A 19,317-nucleotide genomic window follows, 5' to 3' on the forward strand; every position below is an offset into this window, starting at 1 on the left:
CCAAAAAGTCCATGGTTTGAAAAACATCTTTTCAAACACATCAACGTTGCCTTGCTTAAACATAAAATGAATAAGAAACCAAAAATGACAAGAAACAAAAAAGAAAACAGAATGATACAAGCACCGAACACTCTGCTTAATTCCAATACATGTAACTGATATTCTTTGTTGTTTGTTTGTTTGTTTGTTTAGCCTGCGAGAGGATCAGAAAGGCGTAGAAAACTGAAGGGTGTGGTTGAAGAGTGGACGGGGCTCCTCTCCTCTGGCGAGCCCCAGTTTATGAGAGCACTAGCACAGTCAGCATGGAGAACATGAGAGTGACGAGAGCGTACGTCACAGAGGAGCAGCCAAGGGTTGCTGAGACCACACATCCCACACCACCACACCAAAAAAAGACACCCGAAGACCACAGGGACAGTGCACAGAAAAAAAAATTGAGGCAAAAATGGGAAAAAAATAAAGTTTTGAGTGCGTGTTTGAAAATGCGGTGATCCGGTGATGTCCGATTTTACACATGGAGACAGAAAAAGGGAAAGAGGGAGGGAAGGAAAAAACAGGGAAAGAAATTGGGAGAAAGGGAGAGAGAAAAAAGAGAGAGAGACAGAGAATAAGTCAAATACAGAAAATTAAGTTTAAAAGGTTAATCAAGATTAGAAAAGAATATCAAAGGAAAGTTCAAGCAAGTTAGTAAAAACCAAAGTAAGAAGGCGGTAGCATGTTAAAAGCACAGCAATGACAGCAAGTCGAGAATGAAAGGACAACGATAGTCAAATGATGGGAAATATGGAATGATAAGGACACGAAGACACAGACAATCAAGAAACACGGATCAGGCAACTTTCCTGGTATTTGACATTGCGTATATACTTTGCAGGCAGTTTTGATAAATCTTACATATCCCCCCTCTCTTTAAAGGTGAAGTGTGCAATTTCCTCTAAAACTGTATTGCAGCATTAATAACAAAAAGTGTAATTGAACTGCAATTGCTCTGTCAAATAGATAGTCCCATCCCAAAGCCAACGGTCACAGAGACAGTGTTTACACTTTTTGGAGAATTTCATCTACAAGTGGCTTATTTATAATTGTCTCTACTGCGCAGAAATAGAGAAGGTATTTTAAAATGAAATATTATTAAATAAAAAATACACACTTCAGCTTTAAACAAGTGCTTCCAGAAAATTGCATTTAAATTACTTATAATTAATTCAGATCAAGAAAAACATTCTACAGGAAATTAGGAAACAAACAGGCTTTCATCTTTCTATGTCGCAAACACCAGGGAAAATGTTGCCAGTCAAAAGACAAGGCGAAAACAAACAGGTTATGATGCAATACGGTGTAATAATGAGCTGGATGACTGAATGAGTTTTCCGATGTTACTTAAACTGCACAAACGTTAACGGGCATTGTATTAAAACAGCTTTTATTCTATGTCAACTGTAGCCGGGGAGATTTGGATTACAGGAAGTAAAGCTTTAGCATTTGTCGCGCGGCCAGGGCTGAGCTCGACCAGTTACCCGTACCACGCACGGAAATCCACTGGCTCCCTATTTTAATTCCTGCCAAACTCTCGACGTGTTGACCATCTGCAAGCTGAAGGGATATGTCTCGTGATAATAATAGTGTCCAGACAGTTTTAAGGTTTTCTAACCCGTCTCCCACACGCTGGTCCGAATATAAGATTCTAGAAAAGCGTGAATCGCTGTCTGAGCAGCTGTTTTTGGACCATCGTTTCTAACAGCAGCTGCTCCAGCTGATGCAATGCAGATGTTGGGCTAAAAATAAAGCTTTTTTGAACTCACACATGTTACACATTGAGGTTAACAACTCTGCAATGTGTAAGTGTGGCGAGATGGGAAAAGGGACAAAGGAAGGCTTTTCTATCCATCTGAATCTGCCGAGATCCAAAGCTCCCACTGCTATATGGCTGCTTCCCACTAAGCGGATGAGAAAAAGCAGGTCTCTTGGCCATGCACCGGCAGATGCCTGTTAGGTCCTCAGTAAAGCATTAAACCATTAATCCTGTTGAGGCGTCATCATGCAAAACCAGAGGATGCATCCCCACTGAGAGCAGGCAGATAGTCAGCCCAATTCAATCGGTCTGCCGCAATGAGCCTGAACTGAGCCTCAGTTCAGCCTCGAGAAAGAGACTGAGGAAATAGAGAGAGGGATGATCTAAGGGCCAATTTTTATCAGTGGGGAAGCAGCTCGCAAGAAAACAAAAACACAGCACTGCCAATGGAGCACAGACCAAACGAGCCTGTGTTGGAGGGGGTGGATGGTTTAACGGACCTGCTGTGGCTTTTTGCCTCCCGAGTGCCAAATAGAAAATCTCATCTCCGCTGATATCATCTGCAATTGCTCCGAGACGAGCAATAAAGCCAGCTGCAAGAATCAGGGGGAGGTTGCCGGAGGGGTCAGTGCTCTGGAGAGGAGCTGAAGGTCTCCAGGCTTCACCTGTGGCCACCTCTCACAGACATTTAGCACTCTGCACTCTTATTACTCTTAGATTGTGTCAAATTACTCTCTAGAGGGAGGCCAGGCCACAACCTGAATTGACACAAGGGTGGCCTGTGTAATCCACAACAAGACCTGCTAGTAGGATGGGGTTAACAGGGGTTGGGTTGAGGCGGTCGGGCTGTTGGCCGCTCTGGCTGGCAGTGGCTGTGCTTCAGGGTTAGGGGGTGGGCTGTACCTGGGATGGCGGTGGGTTCTGGCAAGGTCCTGAAGGAGAGTTTGCCAGGTTCAGATCGTCCTCGCTGGTTTTCGGCAATGATGTTGACCTCATACTCCGTGTTCCAGTCCAGACCTCGCAGAACAACGTACTCGCTGCCGTTGGGCAGGCGGATCTCCGGCTTCCAGTCCTGGCGATTCTTCTACAGACACATGTGGACACTCTTTAAGCAAGGATGGTATATAAGGGTCAATGACACAATGCTAATTTTCATGTGTTTTTATGTAACATTTTAATGTATTATGTATTTATGTTTTCTAATTTCTTCAAAAATACAAAAAAATACAATTCTCATTGAATCAACACACACCTCTTCTATGGATTATGTTTTTATTTTCAAAAATAAAATTTAATTTGATATTTTTGGAGGGACATGAAAATATCAGGTATAATTATTTAAAAATATTTAAAAATATATAAATATTTAAATACTTTTCTTTTGGCATTAAAATAGTACTATTAGTAATAATAGTACTATAATAGGATATACTAAAGACGCGCAGTGAAGATTTAGCACTGAAAAGGCATGGACACAGTTATTTTTGCGCCTGACCTTATTGAATATGCATTTGTAGGAGTTTCCCTATCAGATGAAAAATTTATGTGAGGAGAGTATTCAAATGAATCACGGAACGCAATTTACTAACGTTTGCGCTCCTCAAATTACTGGTATTTATTTACTGGTATGCCATTATTTAATGCCCAAAAAAGCATGTCTTAAACTATTTTGCACCTGTGTCATAAGTAGATCACCTGCACCTGATGAGCATCGGCTCTGTTTATTTGCGACTACGCTAATTTGTGCTGTGCTTGGTATATTGCATTGGTCGATATATGTAAATGAGATGTTTTGAAATATCATATAATTTGACCATTGTATGACAAACTGGTTCAGGTTATAAAATATCATATTGTGTCTTTTCCATATATAATTCTGAATTAATTTATGAAAATATATTTAAAAAAAATGTTGTTAGAGCATGTCATTTATTATTTCTTGAAAATTGAATAAACATTTTTCAAAATTTCTCACCACAAAGAGTCGATTTCTAAGAACACTACATGTGTTTTAAACTAGATTTTTTTTCCTTTTATATGTCAATGACCCGCGAACTTCACTACCTCTCCAAAGGCATGTAACTCTTGCAACGGGGGTATCAATAATTCAGACGACAGGATGAGTTAAGCGTGTTACCTCATGCCCAATCATACTCACAGCTCTGTAGCGCACTAGATAGTGTTTGATGGGAGAGCCCCCATCGTCCTGCTTGATCCAGTGGACCTTCATTTCGTTGCCTGTGGACAGTGGCTTAGCGTCCAGTTTAGGAGGATTAGGTTCCCCTGAGGAGAAAACGGCCAGAAAAAAAAAGACTGTTAGAAGACCCCAGCAAAGATTCAAAATGTGCCCTATCACAGGCACATTTCCACAGGTGAACGCCCCCTCATCCTTTAACAGCTGATTTGTAATCCACAAGGTATTCTTTATCTCTGAATATGAACTGCAGAAATAGGTTAGCTAATTAAAATCCTGGCTAATTTTAGCTTATAATTAATTTACAGTGTTGACCCAGCTGGGAGAATTTAAAAGGAAGTTATATAGCAGTGCATGGTCTCTAAACTATGCACAAAAAATGGTAAAATTAACGATCAAAGGATGAGATGTAACACTTTATAGTTGAGTCACTTAGCAAAGTCTAAATTCCTCTGTTCTCGTTTTTGGCTAAACTGTCGAGACATCTCATCGCAGAGGCTTTCTGGCAGCATAATGATGACTTCTGCCTCCCATCCTTCCAAATGTGGAACATTAATGAAAGCGCTTGGCTCTTGTAAAAGTGGAGCTGAGTCGCTTGGGCATTTGGAGGGCTGTAATGAGAGCTGGACCTGTGTTGGTGGCAGTTATGGAGGAAGAGAGCGGCGCTGTAATGCAGTCTCTGGGGGAGCTCGTTATCTCGACTTGCCCACTACTTAATGACAGAACTCACTTAATTATCCTCCATGCTTTGATTGGAGATTCTCAGCCATTACATTTAATAATATCAGCGGGCCGAAGGGGAAGGTATATGCGCATGTGTGGGCGCTTGTTTGGGATGTTAGCTGTCTACCTGTGTCACTATAGGAGACTGGGAGGAGGCCACAGTGCTCTGCTCCCATTCATCATCATAAATAGCTGCTAGACACAAGCCCCTATTAGGAACTGATGCGACACTGTGTATATACGCCACCAAATATACAAAACATGACAAATGAGATGAATTTCAGGTCAAGACAATAGAATATCTAAATGTTTGACCTAAGAAATATAATGAACAAGTTAGATTAGATGTTTGGGATTCAGTTCTGCTCATAAGTTTACATTCTCCTGGCACCTGGAAGAATCCGCAAGATATAGATATACTGTATATATATATATATATATTATTTTTTTCTTATAATATAATATAATATAATATAATATAATATAATAATAGTAAACAACAGGTCAAAGGTTTGGGGTCAGTACGATTTATTTATTTATTTATTTTTTCCAGAAAGAAATTCATACTTTTAGTAAGCAAGGACATACTGATTTGATCAAGAGTAGCAATGCTCTTCGTATTTGTTTTTTTTTTTTTCCCAAAATGCTATGATTATATTGTTACAAAAGAATTTTCAAATGAATGCTGTTCTTTAGAATTTTCTATTCATCAAAGTGTCCCGAAAAAATCATGGTTTGCACAAAAATATTAAGCAGCTGTTTTCAACATCGATAATAACAAATGCTTGAAATCAACAAACTAAAATGAAAGATCATGTAACTAAATACTGGATTAATTGCTGCTTAAAAATGATTAAAATAGAAAACAGTTATTTTAAACAGTGAAAATATTTCCCAATATTCTTGATCAACTAAATGTTGCCTTGGTGAACTTAAGTGACATGTTTCAAAAACCTTACAGACTCCAAACTTTTGAACAGTAATACTACTACTAATAATAATATATAAATATAATATAATATAATATAATTCATATAATATAATCAATGATAATATAGTCAGTGACTTCCTGTAAGCTTCTGAGATGATTGTGAAGCTTTTTAAGATTCTGCAAAGGGTATACAAAGTATGTAAGCCTGAAACCGTAACCCTGTATATGTTTGTTATGGTCTCATATCCTAATAAATCTCTTTGTAGTCTTCTGTAATTAAGCTTAATTTAAGTTAGAGGCATTTTTTTTAAAATTCAGACCAACAGGCAGTTAGTTTAAGCATGCATGAAAATAGAGGCCTAAGGTGGTTCCTTCGTGATGAATTGAAGCTTGATTAAACGTTGTAATCGGATGCTGCAATTTAAATGAAGACAAGTTAATTTAAGACAAGCAGTGCAGGAGTGATGACAGTTAAACAGGTTTTCTGAGATCCAGTCATCAATTCCAGTTAGCTGAAGGATTTCCAGATGCTAAGAAGACAAAGAAAGACAGATTAGGGTTATAGAGAGAAAGAGGGCAAACATGCGCTACCATGCAGAAGGAGGATTAGATTCAAGGGTCATGGATTATTGTGCCACTCGATCATGACTAATAATAGCTGCTATCCTAACTTGACATATTTCAGGAATAGCAGCTGAGAGATGAAAAATGACATAGACAGTATCTCATCTCAAACCAAGTGTGTCATTGAAAATGTTTGGGTAGGAATAGAGAGCATTTTCTTGAAATACAAGGAAGTGAAGCTCTTCCTCTTTTGCATTTCCACATAGGAGCAGTAGACAGGGACAGTGAGCAGGTACATTCGTAAGACAAAGACGTACAATTAGGACATGCATGAGAGGCTTTGAGTATGCAGACTGAGACTGAAAGAGAACAGAAGGGTGTGTGAATGTGTTCATGCAATAACATAATGCTGCTGTTAGTCTTTGTGATATGAACATATTTGGCACATACTGCAACTATAAGACAATTTATCATGTAAAGCACATTTATGATGTGCAAATGAATGAGGGGATGATGATTGATGTTCTTTATACTGATGTGTACAAAAACAAGTGAAAAAGATGCGTCTCTTTTTAACAAATGAGTTTGTGAGATATCATAAACATCTCATTAGTCTTTAAGCAACTCTCTTAAAGCAATAGTTTACCCAAAAATTAACATTTGTTGAAAATGTACTCGCTCAAGATGAAGATTAGTTTGTTTCTTTATCTGAATAGATTTGGAGAAATTTTGCATTAAATCACTAGCTCACCAATGGATCCTCTGCAATGAATGGGTGCCGTCAGAATAAAAGTTTAAACAGCTGATAAAAAACATCAAAACAATCCACAACAAATGGCACCCATTCACTGCAGAGGATCCATTGGTGAGCAAGTGAAGCTACATTTCTCAAAATCTGTTTTGATGAGTAAGCAAACTCATCTACAAGGTGAGTAAAATTTCAGCAAATGTTCTTTTTAGGGTGAACTATTCCTTCAAAGATATTCGGACATTGACTCAAAATGTTGCATCATTTATTAAAAGTAGAGTTGGAGTGGGAGGGTAGAAATGATTTCTATGTCAGTATAGTAAAATATATATTGAAAATCAATAAGAAGTTCAACATGCAGAGCACCTAGCAGCATGTGTAGGAGACTAAGCTTTGGGATTACTGTCTAAGCAGAGTGGCTAATGGTTTTCAAAAAGCCAAATAAAGTAGGTGGTGAGAGATTTCTAAAGGATGAATGACTCAAAAATGAAATGGCTCATAAACCCTGATGGTACTAGGTGGGTGTTTCCTCTATCTTCCCCTCATTAACTTGTCTGTTCTCACTGTTAATGGGAATCGGACCAAAAGAAAAAAGAAAAGAAACAAAACAAAACAAAATAAAATCAACAAAAATTACCTTCTGTTCACCAGCGAAGACGACATCATCAGCACCATGCAAGAGTCATATGACAAAGTCACATGATACGCACGCACATGATTGGTGGGAAGGGAAAGTGGAAGGGGGGAGGGGTCACATGGAAAATACAAAACATTGAAAAAAATTATACAAACATGGAACGTGTTAAGACCAAAAAGTACAAACAGAAACACAAACAACAAAAAGAAAACAAATTATAAACATAAATACTTCTCTGTAACATCAGATACAGTGTGTATAGATCCATAAAGCAATTCCTGGACAGTTTTATTTTTATTTTTGAAACACAAATACAAATCAAAGCACTTACAAAAAAATCGTCCCTATATCAGCTCTCATGAAGCCCATTTAAACTATGCAGGGTAAGAATAGGGTCCAAATTGCTTTATGAATCCACTTCACCAGCAGTATTTCCTCTGACTGCAAGTGGTTCTTTCGATGAGAGGATTCAAATACAGCTCTCTTGCACTGTACATTGAATTATAAATGCTTGTGCAGATTGAATAGCATCAATAGGGCTGTCAAACCAACTGAAACAGAGCAGGCCATCCAAAGGCAGAGGAAACTCAGTGATGTTGACCGTACAGATAGAAACCTGCCTCATCTACTGGACATGAAGCTGGATGCTACAGAACAGGCAAATGAGAAGCATTAAGGCAGAGACTGCCCATGTGTACAAAGTCCCAAGACAATACTTTGAAATGTTGATCTAGGATTATTCATCAGGATGGAAAACAAAAACTTATTCTAGATCAGCACTTTCAGCCTGAGATGTTTACATATATGAGCCCAGGACTGTAGCTGAGAAGGGTGGAGGAGGATAAAGACGAGGAGCAGCATTTTCCATCACAACTAAAGGTCGGCAGTCTACAAGTCAAATACTAAGGGCCAGATTTACTAAACTGAGCAAATTAGCGTTTTCCATAGCAATTCCATAAAAGCGCCGATGGGAGGGGAAAATTATGCGCACATTAAAGAACACAGACGCAGCCAGATCATTTCCAAAATGACCAGCGTAATCTACCAAGAGAAGCACAAATTACCGCCTGCTTTAAGGCATGCTTTTTTGGGCGTTAAATAATGGCGCAAATATCAGTAATTTGACGAGCACAAATGGTAGTAAATTGCATTTAATACTTTCCTCCCATAAATTTTGCGTCTGAAAGGGAAACTCCTACAAATGCATATTCAATAAGTTCAGGCACAAAAATAACTGTGTCCACACCTTCACTGCACATCTTTAGGAAATCCTGATAGTACTATATTAATGCCAAAAGACGGTTTGCGCTGGCACAAGTTGTTAGTAAATCTGGCCCTAGATGTGATGCCAAATGTACACCTTCAGATACTTAAGTTACATTTAAAAATGCATAAATTGGTCGGCGCCAATAGCCTTGTTGTGGGCATCATGCCGGCATTCAGTGCCGTTGCGCTACGGGTGTCCTGAATTGGAATCCCAACTCGAGGACCTTTCCCGATCCCCCCCACCCCTCTCGCTCTTCTACTTTGCTTCCTGTCAGTTCTGATCTGTCCTATTGTAATAAAGGGCGAAAAATAAATCTTTAAAGAAATTCATAAATTGAAGCCTCATGGAAACCACACTGCATCAAAGCATCTGCTAAAACAGGTTTCCATACTGTGAGGGAAAAAAAACCATACAATATTTATTTTAACAATAAAAATGAACTAAATTTTCTTAAAATATGCTTAAAGTTCTCTAAAGATAAATAAAATCAAAATCTTCCTTGCAATATATACTTTCAATAATCATTCTATATGTAGTATAGCTTTCTAAAGAGTTCATAAAGACCTTCTGGCTAAATAAGTTTGCAATCTGAGACACTGTACTAATTAAAAAAGCACAAATAGGAACATTCCACATACAAATAAGCACTAGCATTCACATTCACTTTGAAGCCATTTGAAATGAGTGTCTGTAAACCACCAGGATTCCTTATAAACTGTAGCTGTCAAGCAATTTAGAAAGTCTAAAATCTTCATGCTGATTATGACTCATTATCATACAAAAAGAACAGATCTTTTGTTCGCTTATCTACTCATACAACCCTAAAAACCTAAGCTTTAAAAAAACACTATTATATTTTAATTTCTTTGACATCCGAGGAAGTTTTAGTTTGGTGCAATCTTAAACCTGCCAGTCAATGTCAACTAAGCAGACAATAGTCAAACAACTGCCTACTTCTAAGATAAAGACCCTGTCATTTCTCTGACTGAGTGAGACAGAATAGCTGTCTCCCGAAAGGAACTATCTTTCAGCGGAAAACCTTTTCAGACCCTCCCAATTTGCGGTCAGTTTGTCGAGAGATCAGGTGTAATCCGTGCTGTCATGGTAACTCTATTTTTATGCTAACGCTTGGTGGCGTCTCTTGCAGGATAGAAGGAAGCGAGAGAGCATGTTTTAGTGTTTAGGATCAAAATTAGCTTGTATAGAAACACACACTGTCATAAGACGTCTCTTGTTAATTTGGTGATTGTACAAGTTCGTAGATTTGAACCATGAGCCCTTGTGCACTCAAACACAGGTTGTTCTATGATGATGGTTCCTCTACTGCAATTCTCTTCGGATAAAAGCATCTATGCTTGCATCTCTGTCGGATGTCATGCACTCCTAAGAATGCTAATGTTGACAATTTTGCTTAATGTTGTGAAGACAGCTCCATTAGTTTCCACATTCGTGACAGTATGCAACACGTCTCATTAATATCTCAGAGTGCACAATAGGAGAACTGCAAGTGTCATGCTGCTTCTACAACTTTCTGCACATCCAATGGCATAAAAACTCAGCACACATCATGAGTTCATAAACCATTAGCACAAAACAGCATGTCATATTCCTGTATGTCTACCATGCAGTGTCATGTTAGACAGGTGAGCTGGTCTACAAGCGGATGTTAGTGATGGTTCTCTACGAAGGCTTGATGCCAGTCTCTCACTAACATCTACACGGTCTCTCTTCTCTATCACAGACGTGTGTTGTCGGTCTACTGCGAACGTGTTGACTTCAGAACAATGGTCTAGGTGAGGCGAACAAACGTGTAGCAGGCGGATAAAGAGTGGCAAACGACACTGCACACAGTCGGCATACTCACTAAGGTCGGCAGTGGCTGGAGGAATGGAAGTTGGAGTCTCTGAAGACACTGGAAGATGGTGAGAACAGGGTGAGATGTGCTTCCGTGGTGCCGTACTGATTGTAGAGCCACTGCTGCAACAGTTTCATAGCAACTAACTAGTGTACATCACACCGCAGCAACATTCAACCAGTCCAGGCAGAAGTGCATGCGACCCAAATGAAAAGTTCCTCAGTGTAGAGACGCATACATACTTTATACTATATGGCCAAAAGTATGCAAAGGTGAAAACGAAGGGCGCTATAGGGATGCCCTTTGAAACACTGCAATGACAAAATGTATTTATTTATTTAATAAATGATTTAATCTTATTAGACTTTAGTCGTCCAATTGGATATGTGGCATAAGCAACTGAAGTCTAATGAGAAGAAGTAAATTAAAATTATGCCAAACAGAATGCCATTTTAAGTGTACAAAACAGACATCACAATGCTAAAAAGTTCACTGAATACATGTTTAGTTTTAAAAGGAGTTAGTTAATATAATATTTAAAATAGAACTATAAAACAAATTATTGAATTAACTATAAAATAAAAGAATTCTGTTGGTTTAGAAGTCAGTACTTTTTTCAGTGAATCCCATGTAATAAACACTACTATTCAAAAGTTTATGGTCAGTAGTAAGATTTAAAAAAAGATAAAGAAAAAGAAATTAATATCTCTGTATTATTTATTTATACTGTTTATACTATATTATATTACTAAGCTAAAATTCTATAAATGCTGTTATTTTGAACTTTCTATTTATGAAAAAATCTATTGTGGTTTCCATAAAAGTATTAAGCAGCACAACTGTTTTTAATACTGATAATAATAAGAAACTCTTATTAAACACTAAATGAAATTAAACTGAAAGATCAGTTGACACTAAAGAGCGGTAATAGCTGCTGAAAATTCTACTTTGCCATCACAGGAATAAATTACATTTTAAAATATATTAAAACAGAAAACAGTTATTTTAAACTACAATAATATTTCACAATATCACTTTTTAAAGTACTTTTGACCAAATAAATGCAGCCTTGGTGAGCACTTTTTAAATTTTACTGACACCAAATTTCTGAATGCTTTTTTTAACATACAAAAATAAATATATAAAAATAAAAAAATAATAAAAAGCAGAGCAGAGGAGAGGAAGGAAAAATGTATTCTGTGTGAACTAGTTGTAAAAATATATACCCACACACATTCAGTGTATTGGATTAACAGTTAAACTGCCTGAGTCTGTGCTACTGAACCAAGCAGAGATCTATATTAAACTTAGTAATTAATAAAACGAATGAACTTCACCACATTTTACGTTTCTTGAGTACAAAGTACAAAGAACATATAAATGACACCATCATTCCAAGTAAGACAGCAACAACATTTCAAAGAACAGCCTCTTCTGGATCATGCACAAACAATTTAACGCTTATTACGACTATACCGGGCTCCGAGACGTACATAATAACCCGTATTTAAACGTCAATGCTGAACAAGCTGAGTGTGACAGCACAGACGTCTCAAGCCGCAAGGACACCACTCGATTCAAAGTGTGGTATTTTCCTGGAAGTGCATTAGTGCTAGTGACTCAGACATCATCACCTTCAATATACCCTCATCTATCTAATCTGAGAGAAGGCTGGCTTCCATTGAGCTGAACCTCAGAGCCTTAGAGTTAAACGATAAGTACTTTGAGTGGAAGGTAATGATATGATGGGGGCGAAATATCCCGTTTCCTCTTTTAAGCTTAACGCAATTAGACAGAGGCGCAGTCTGTTTGTGAGCTGAGTGTCTGACAGATGACAGACTATGTTAGAGTTTCAAAGACTGTTTGACTAAATAGTGCCGAGCTTCTGTCTTTTAATCTCTTTCTTTCTGCACCAGTTGTGAATTTATTTCAAGGAACTTCTAGATACTTGGTGACAAAAGGAGCCTGAAGTGCTAACAGCATCGTCAGTTAGTCCTTGGAGGATTAAAGGAACAGTTCACTCAAATATGAAAATTCTGTCATCATATACTCATGTGTTGATTCAAACCCATATGAAACCTTTCTTTCTTCCGTGGAACACAAAAGGGAATTTTAATAATGTACAGGTTGTGCTTTTCAGATGGAGACTGGAGCTTTGAAGTTGTCAAAAGGCCATAAAAGCATTATAAAAGAATCATAAAAAGTCATTCAGTACTTTGTGATGAAATGTATTCCCTGGAAATCAAGTGAGTTGTTAACCAGTGCTACAGAATCAATGATTCAGTGTGCCGAATCTGAGAACTGGATCAGCATGATTTAACGCAAAGGTCCAACTCAAAATTCAAATGATTCATTCACCAGTCACTTCTCTAATGAACAGGCATGCTCTCTCATGTAGGATTTCATTCACATTCACAGCTTAGCTTTCCTAAGTCATACGGACCACTTTTATAATGCTTGGTAACACTTTACAATAAGGGTACATGAATAATCATGCACTAATGCCTAAATTAATTCTTAATTCATCAAATACTAATGATTATTAAAGGTGTTAACTAGTCATAAATTAATGAAGAGCTATCCTTAACTACAACTGGAGTCATATGGATTCACACATGAATAACGGCAGCCTTAACTACAGTACATGTTAGTAGATGTTTGATAGTTAATGCATTAATTAACATTTATGGGTAAACTAAATCAAACAGCCTCTTTAAGAAAGAATAAGAAATACTCCGACTTTGAAATAAATGAAAAGAATTGAATACTATCATTTTATAACTGTTGTTAAAACATTTGAGCTTTTTACATCTTCAGCTTTGCCATAAATATTACTGGGTGGAAAAAGATTAGTTGATTCTCCTCATCAAGTGTAGAAAATACTAAAAACACTAATAACTGATCTTGTTTTGTGTTGTTCTCTTTCCCTTTAAACTACCCCAGCAGTGACTTATAAGCAGCTAAATAAAAATAAAACCTCAAAATCCACAAAGAACATTTGTAGAACAATCCTAAAGAAATGCCCGGAAACAGTTCAGTAGGTAGCTGAGTTTAATAGGTAGTTAACAGTGAATTAATTATGATTGGGCTCCCGCAAGTAAAGTCATGTCAAAATAATGAATTAACAAGCCATGAGTTCATGTTAGTGTATGGGTAGTTAATAATGAGTTAATTACTGTGGGCCCTCTCAAGTAAAGTCATGACAAAATAATGCATTAACAAACCATGAGTTGATGTTAGTGTATGGGTAATTAATAATGAGTTAGTTATGATGGGCCCCTCAAAATAAACTCCTGACACAATGATGCATTAACAAATCATCAAATAAAAACCATTAAACCTGCCGTAAGAGTGTCATCCTTATTCCTTTACACCACCATTACAACAAACAATGATAAAGGTTATTTATAGTCCTTTTATTATTTATTTACACCATTTAACATATATGGACCAAACGTAACTAAATAACTACTAAAACTACTAAAATAAATATTTTAACAAAATGTCTTTATTATTTTGTTTTATCATACTTGCATCGATGGGTCATTTTTGACCCATGTGTGTAATTTTGATGTAGTAACAAAAAACCTTGGAAAAAAATTAAATATTAATTTGTGGTCATTGTAAAAAGATATTTTGAATATTCATGGATCATGGAATTTATAGATCAGGGAATATTAAATGCTGAAATAAACTGATTTCAAAAGATAAAACAAAAAAATGGCCAGCGAAGTATGAAATAACATAGGAAATGAATATGGGTCATTTTAGACTCATGTTGTACATTAGAAGGGGTTTTCATAGCTTGTGCATCAAAGGGTTAAGTATTAATTTAGTCATTAGTTCATGATTATTCATGTACCCTTGTTGTAAAGTGTTACCTAATGCTTTCGCACCTTTTTTGGAACTTGAAAGCTCCAGTTCATGCACATTCATGGTAATTGCACTGAAAAAAAACCACATTTTCCAAAATTATTCCATTTATACAGAAGAAAGGAAGTCATACAGATTTGGAACAACATGAGGCAGAGTTGTAATTGCACTGAAAAAAACACCACATTTTCCAAAATTACTCCATTTATACAGAAGAAAGGAAGTCATACAGATTTGGAACAACATGAGGCAGAGTAAAAGATTTTCATTTTTGGGTGAACTATCCCTTTAAAACCACATTGATAAAAAAATGCAAATTTATTTTAGCTTCAAGTCAATATTAACAAGCTTAAATATTTATTCTCTCTGATTTCCAGTGTTTTAACTTGCACACAACTATAGTCACTGCAGGCTTATTGATCTCACAAAACACTGCTCTGTTCTTCAATTTGGTCTACTGCTCTGCAGATGAAAAAATACATGCTAAATTGAACTGTATTATCCGCTGTGGTCTGATGAAACGCTGTGGGGCAGTTACATTGTGTAGTGCTTTGTAGATATCACAGAGCAGAGGCCGAGGTTCAAAGCACACAGAGCGTCTCAGACAGAGAAGAAAATTGCTCTGCGGAATAATAAGGATTATCATATCGTAAGTGTTTCATGTCAAGGGGAATGAAGGGGGTGTTAATGCCACTGCAGTGGTGATCACAATTAAAGCACTCCAGAACTCTACCTGAGGACGTGGACCATCTGCTAGGTCACTGGCCTGTGTCTCTATCTCTGAGAGATGTATTCACCGGCAATGAAGCAGAGAAACCACTGAGAACCACCAGATGTGCTAGGCAATAGACTTTGTTTAAACCATCTCTCAGGGGTACTAAATAACTGAGCACAATCTAATGAAGTGCCACGTAAACTGTTTTACAGTCTACTTTCTGTGCCCCAGTATGATTGCATTAAGTTTTATTAAAGAGGTTTGGCTGTACCAGTTGGGTTGTATTTGAGTCAGTACAGTACAAATTATTTAATTGTTTAAGTGTCTGAAAACTGATATGCAGAACCGATTTTAATTGTTATATTTCTTCTTTTTGACAAAACAATAACTATGATAATGAGCATTAGACTATAACTTTAAAAGCATAATATTCAAAATTAATTGGTATTAGTAATATTAGTAGTAGTACTATTATTTATTTGCAATCTAAATATTTGAGACTTTTATATTGTAATATTTACTATATTTTATAACATTGATATATTTTTCAGAAATAACAGAACTATGAATATTATTTGAATTTTTACAAAACATTCAGAATGAATTTAATTAATAAAAATGTAATACTATTGTTGTAGTGTAATGGTCATTTATTTATATCTTTGTTTTGCGCTGTTATGGTAAATGATACTCACTTGAGAATAAATAGCTGTTACTTAAAAAGTTGAATTACTGTTGAAAAAATATACTGAATAAATTACTTTATAAAATATTAAATTAAAGTTAATATGTAAAACAATATCAATAATGATGACAAAAAGCGAATCTCTAAACATCACCACCTGACAAAAATAAAACAAAATATGAATTGTTTGTTCATCATTTGTAAGTCGCTTTGGATAAAAATGTCTGGTAAAGGAATAAAAACAAAAACAAACAAACAAACCCCATCAAACAAAAAACAAAACAAAACATATATTCAGAAGATCAAAGAAGTACACTTTCCTTTCTTTCTTTTTTTTTTAACACAGCAGGTTAAATGCCTGAATTTTCCCTTTGGCTTTAGCGTTGGGGTCTGAGTTGACCTCCTTTATTTTTGTGTAACCTACTATTTTCAGATCAGAGGCCATTTCCACAGCAGGTCTCCATAGGTACAGTCCCTGCCGCAGTGCTCTCTGATCCTTTGCGGTATATGGTGATTGCATTCATATCAAAGAAAGGCTCTGTCAGTGGAGTCTACGTGCCCTCTGGGAGCAGGGTGACCCACGCACAGGCTAGCAATCAGAAAGCCTGGCACACAGTCATGGAAAGAGTCCCTATTTGTTGCTGTGAATATTTTAGCTGTCACCCGAGATGACCTTACTGCAGTGAGCTGCAGAGGTGGCATTATCCATCAGAAAACTCCCAGAGGTGGCCATCACTCCTACCTCTATCGCTTATGTGACAAGCCTAGCTAGCTTTGTCATCACTCCATCTCCATACACAATCCCAGCCTCTTCATTCACGCTCATAGCATATAAAATGGAGAGGGAGCTCTCGCGCTTTGAATCACTGGTCCCTGCAGCACATACCGCAGTAATGTGAATTATATAGTGCTCTTTTACAATTTCCACAGGCTGTGGAGGCCAGAGGCATGGATCCTTGCTCTTGAGGAGAGAAAGTCTCAGTCTCGCTACTGGCAACAATGTCTTTTGTGTCATTGTCTTACTCTTCCTCCAGCGCTCTGGGCACTCTATTGGCTGAGACTGTGGGATGGCCTGTGGTGATAAATCTCTAACATGCACCTGAAAGCACTTCCGTACATCTTACTTGAAGCTCCATCTACGTCAAACTACGCCATTCACTGCAGACGTACTGTTGCTTTATAATGGATGGAGTCAATCTGTAATACTTCCCTAACTGTTAAAGAAATAGTTCACTCAAAAGTGAAAATTTGACCATTATTTACTCAGCTTCATGTCGCTCCAAAGCTGTATGCTTTTATTTTTGTCTGTGGAACCATTTAGAATCATTTCCGACTTCATGTTTTCAATGGAAGTACATAGTGACCAGTATATTAAGCTACAAAGGCACCACAAAAGTGGTCCATATGACTCGTTTGAAGTCATACGATAGCTTTTTATATGTGGAACAGAGTGGAATTATGTCATTACTGACTCTCAAGTCAAACTGTATAGCTCGTCTCAAATTAAATATGATGTCTATGGCACAGGTTTAACAATATTTGGTCACAAGATGTTAAAACCAACTTGTCAGATATTGTATTTTAAACTACTTTAACTTTTTTTTACACCAGTGGACACTGTAAATTGTCTAAGTATGGGAAAAACCTTCCTTTTGTGTTCCACATACTGAAACGAAAACACCAAAACCAGTCTAAGCTTCAAAAAAGTGCCTAAAACCCATCTAAAATCAGTCAAGAGACCAGCCTAGAAGACCACCTAAAGACCCGCAAACCAGTTTAGGCTGGTGAAAGCTTTTAAGCAGGGACATTGAGAAAATAACAGCATAGAGGTTTGGAATGACATGAGGTTGTAAATTGAGAAATGACAGAATTTTCATTTTTGGGTGAATTATTGCCTTAACAAGCCATTTTCTGCCCTAGATATAGCAAGACTCATTGTTTCGGAGATAACAAGCAACTTGATTACGACTGTTCATATTAAAAGAGAGAAAAGAAAGCTTGCAAAAACATTCTGCTATTGTTAGGATTACTTCTGAAGTTTCTGAAGAATTGCAACAGAAGTCATTTTCGCTTTGGTTTGGAAGCTCGAAACAAATAAACTGTCACCAGATTTGCGAAGCCATAATTTGACAAGTGTCGATGCTGCCGGCGGTCTTGCTTTGTCATGTACAAATTGATAAATGATCAGTAAGTGTTTGAAGCGCCTGGATCATTGTCCCACCAATCACCTCTTCAATTCACGGAGGTATAGTTCCAGAGAAAGAGCGGACAACGCCATCAATCTCATCTGAACACGACCACATCACACTACCATTACGAGATACGGTCTCTGCCTCGACCATCGCCTCTTTTTTATTCCGCTGTGTAATGATCATGAGAAAGCTTCCACAGCCAAATGATCCCTGTCAGGGATAATGAGAACAATAGAGAGCCACAACAAAAAAATACGGCAATTCAATTAGCAACAGCTTCATCACAATGTTATTTGCTTTTTGTTGCATAAACAAACAATAGTCATTCTACAGTTCGACTGTTTTAAAATTGCTTTTTTGCAAAGCAATCACCCTCACACAAACTATGAATTAAAGGGGTCCTATTATGCTCTTTTACAAAGTCTTGATTTTGTTTTGGGGGTGTACTAGAACATTAATCGCGATCTCGATTCCATTTCGATTTATCATGCAGACCTAACCTCTCTCCCCAGTCTGGCATGAACGGCTCAAATAGATCCTGTATCAAATGAAGGCCCGCCTTCTGAAATACGAAATGTGCTGTGATTGGTTAGCTGGGCCAGTGTGTGTGTTTTTGAAAAGTGATTTCTGTTAAATAAAATATTTCCTTTTGAATTGGACTTTGAGCTTTGTAACTTTGCAGATATTTTTTATGCTCAAACAGCAACATTACAGACTAACTAAAGTTGAAAAAGTGAAAAAGAATAATAGGATCCCTTTAAACACCAACATTAGCCAACGAGGTTGTGACAACCCTACGAGTGTCAAATAAATAGCTTGTTTTGAGACTTCTGTGGATTTTATGTGTAGTACTGTGAATTAAAATGGAGAGATAACTGCAAATTAAAGGGGAATCTACATACCAATGACCAGGGGCGTGTCTACGTGGTGGCCAGGGGCCAGGGAAATTTGACTGGCCACCCCAGGTGCCCCCCCTACCAGATGTCTTGCGATAGGCTTTTTTTTTGTAAATTTCTAACTGCATCTGGCAGTGGCGCATCCTGGCATGTGTAGGCAGCTGCCTAGGACCGCTTTCTTCTCCTCTTTATACTTAATTTTAGGCGGCTTCTATAGCGCGATCTTAATGACAATGTCGAGAGCG

General features: G+C 37.3%; 1 protein-coding gene across 13 annotated transcripts in view; it reads right to left on the bottom strand.

Annotated features, from left to right (window-relative positions):
• The window catches only part of LOC107681081 (neural cell adhesion molecule 1-like), a 283,961-nt gene that overhangs the window by 17,181 nt on the left and 247,463 nt on the right, over positions 1-19,317 (bottom strand). For 4 of the 13 annotated variants that reach the window (XM_016477225.1, XM_016477224.1, XM_016477226.1 and 1 more), the window contains 4 exons: positions 10,721-10,768; positions 9,421-9,423; positions 3,951-4,075; positions 2,696-2,876 (listed from right to left, as the gene is read on the bottom strand). In XM_016477225.1, coding sequence (XP_016332711.1) covers positions 2,696-2,876; positions 3,951-4,075; positions 9,421-9,423; positions 10,721-10,768 — 357 coding nt within the window. Of the gene's footprint in view, positions 1-6; positions 358-2,695; positions 2,877-3,950; positions 4,076-9,420; positions 9,424-10,720; positions 10,769-19,317 lie in introns of those variants that run through there. The other 9 variants (XM_016477231.1, XM_016477230.1, XM_016477234.1 and 6 more) reach the window with 5 other exon arrangements.

This window comes from Sinocyclocheilus anshuiensis, unplaced genomic scaffold (genome assembly GCF_001515605.1).
Source record: "Sinocyclocheilus anshuiensis isolate Anshui unplaced genomic scaffold, SAMN03320099.WGS_v1.1 scaffold412, whole genome shotgun sequence".
Classification (NCBI taxonomy): domain Eukaryota; kingdom Metazoa; phylum Chordata; class Actinopteri; order Cypriniformes; family Cyprinidae; genus Sinocyclocheilus; species Sinocyclocheilus anshuiensis.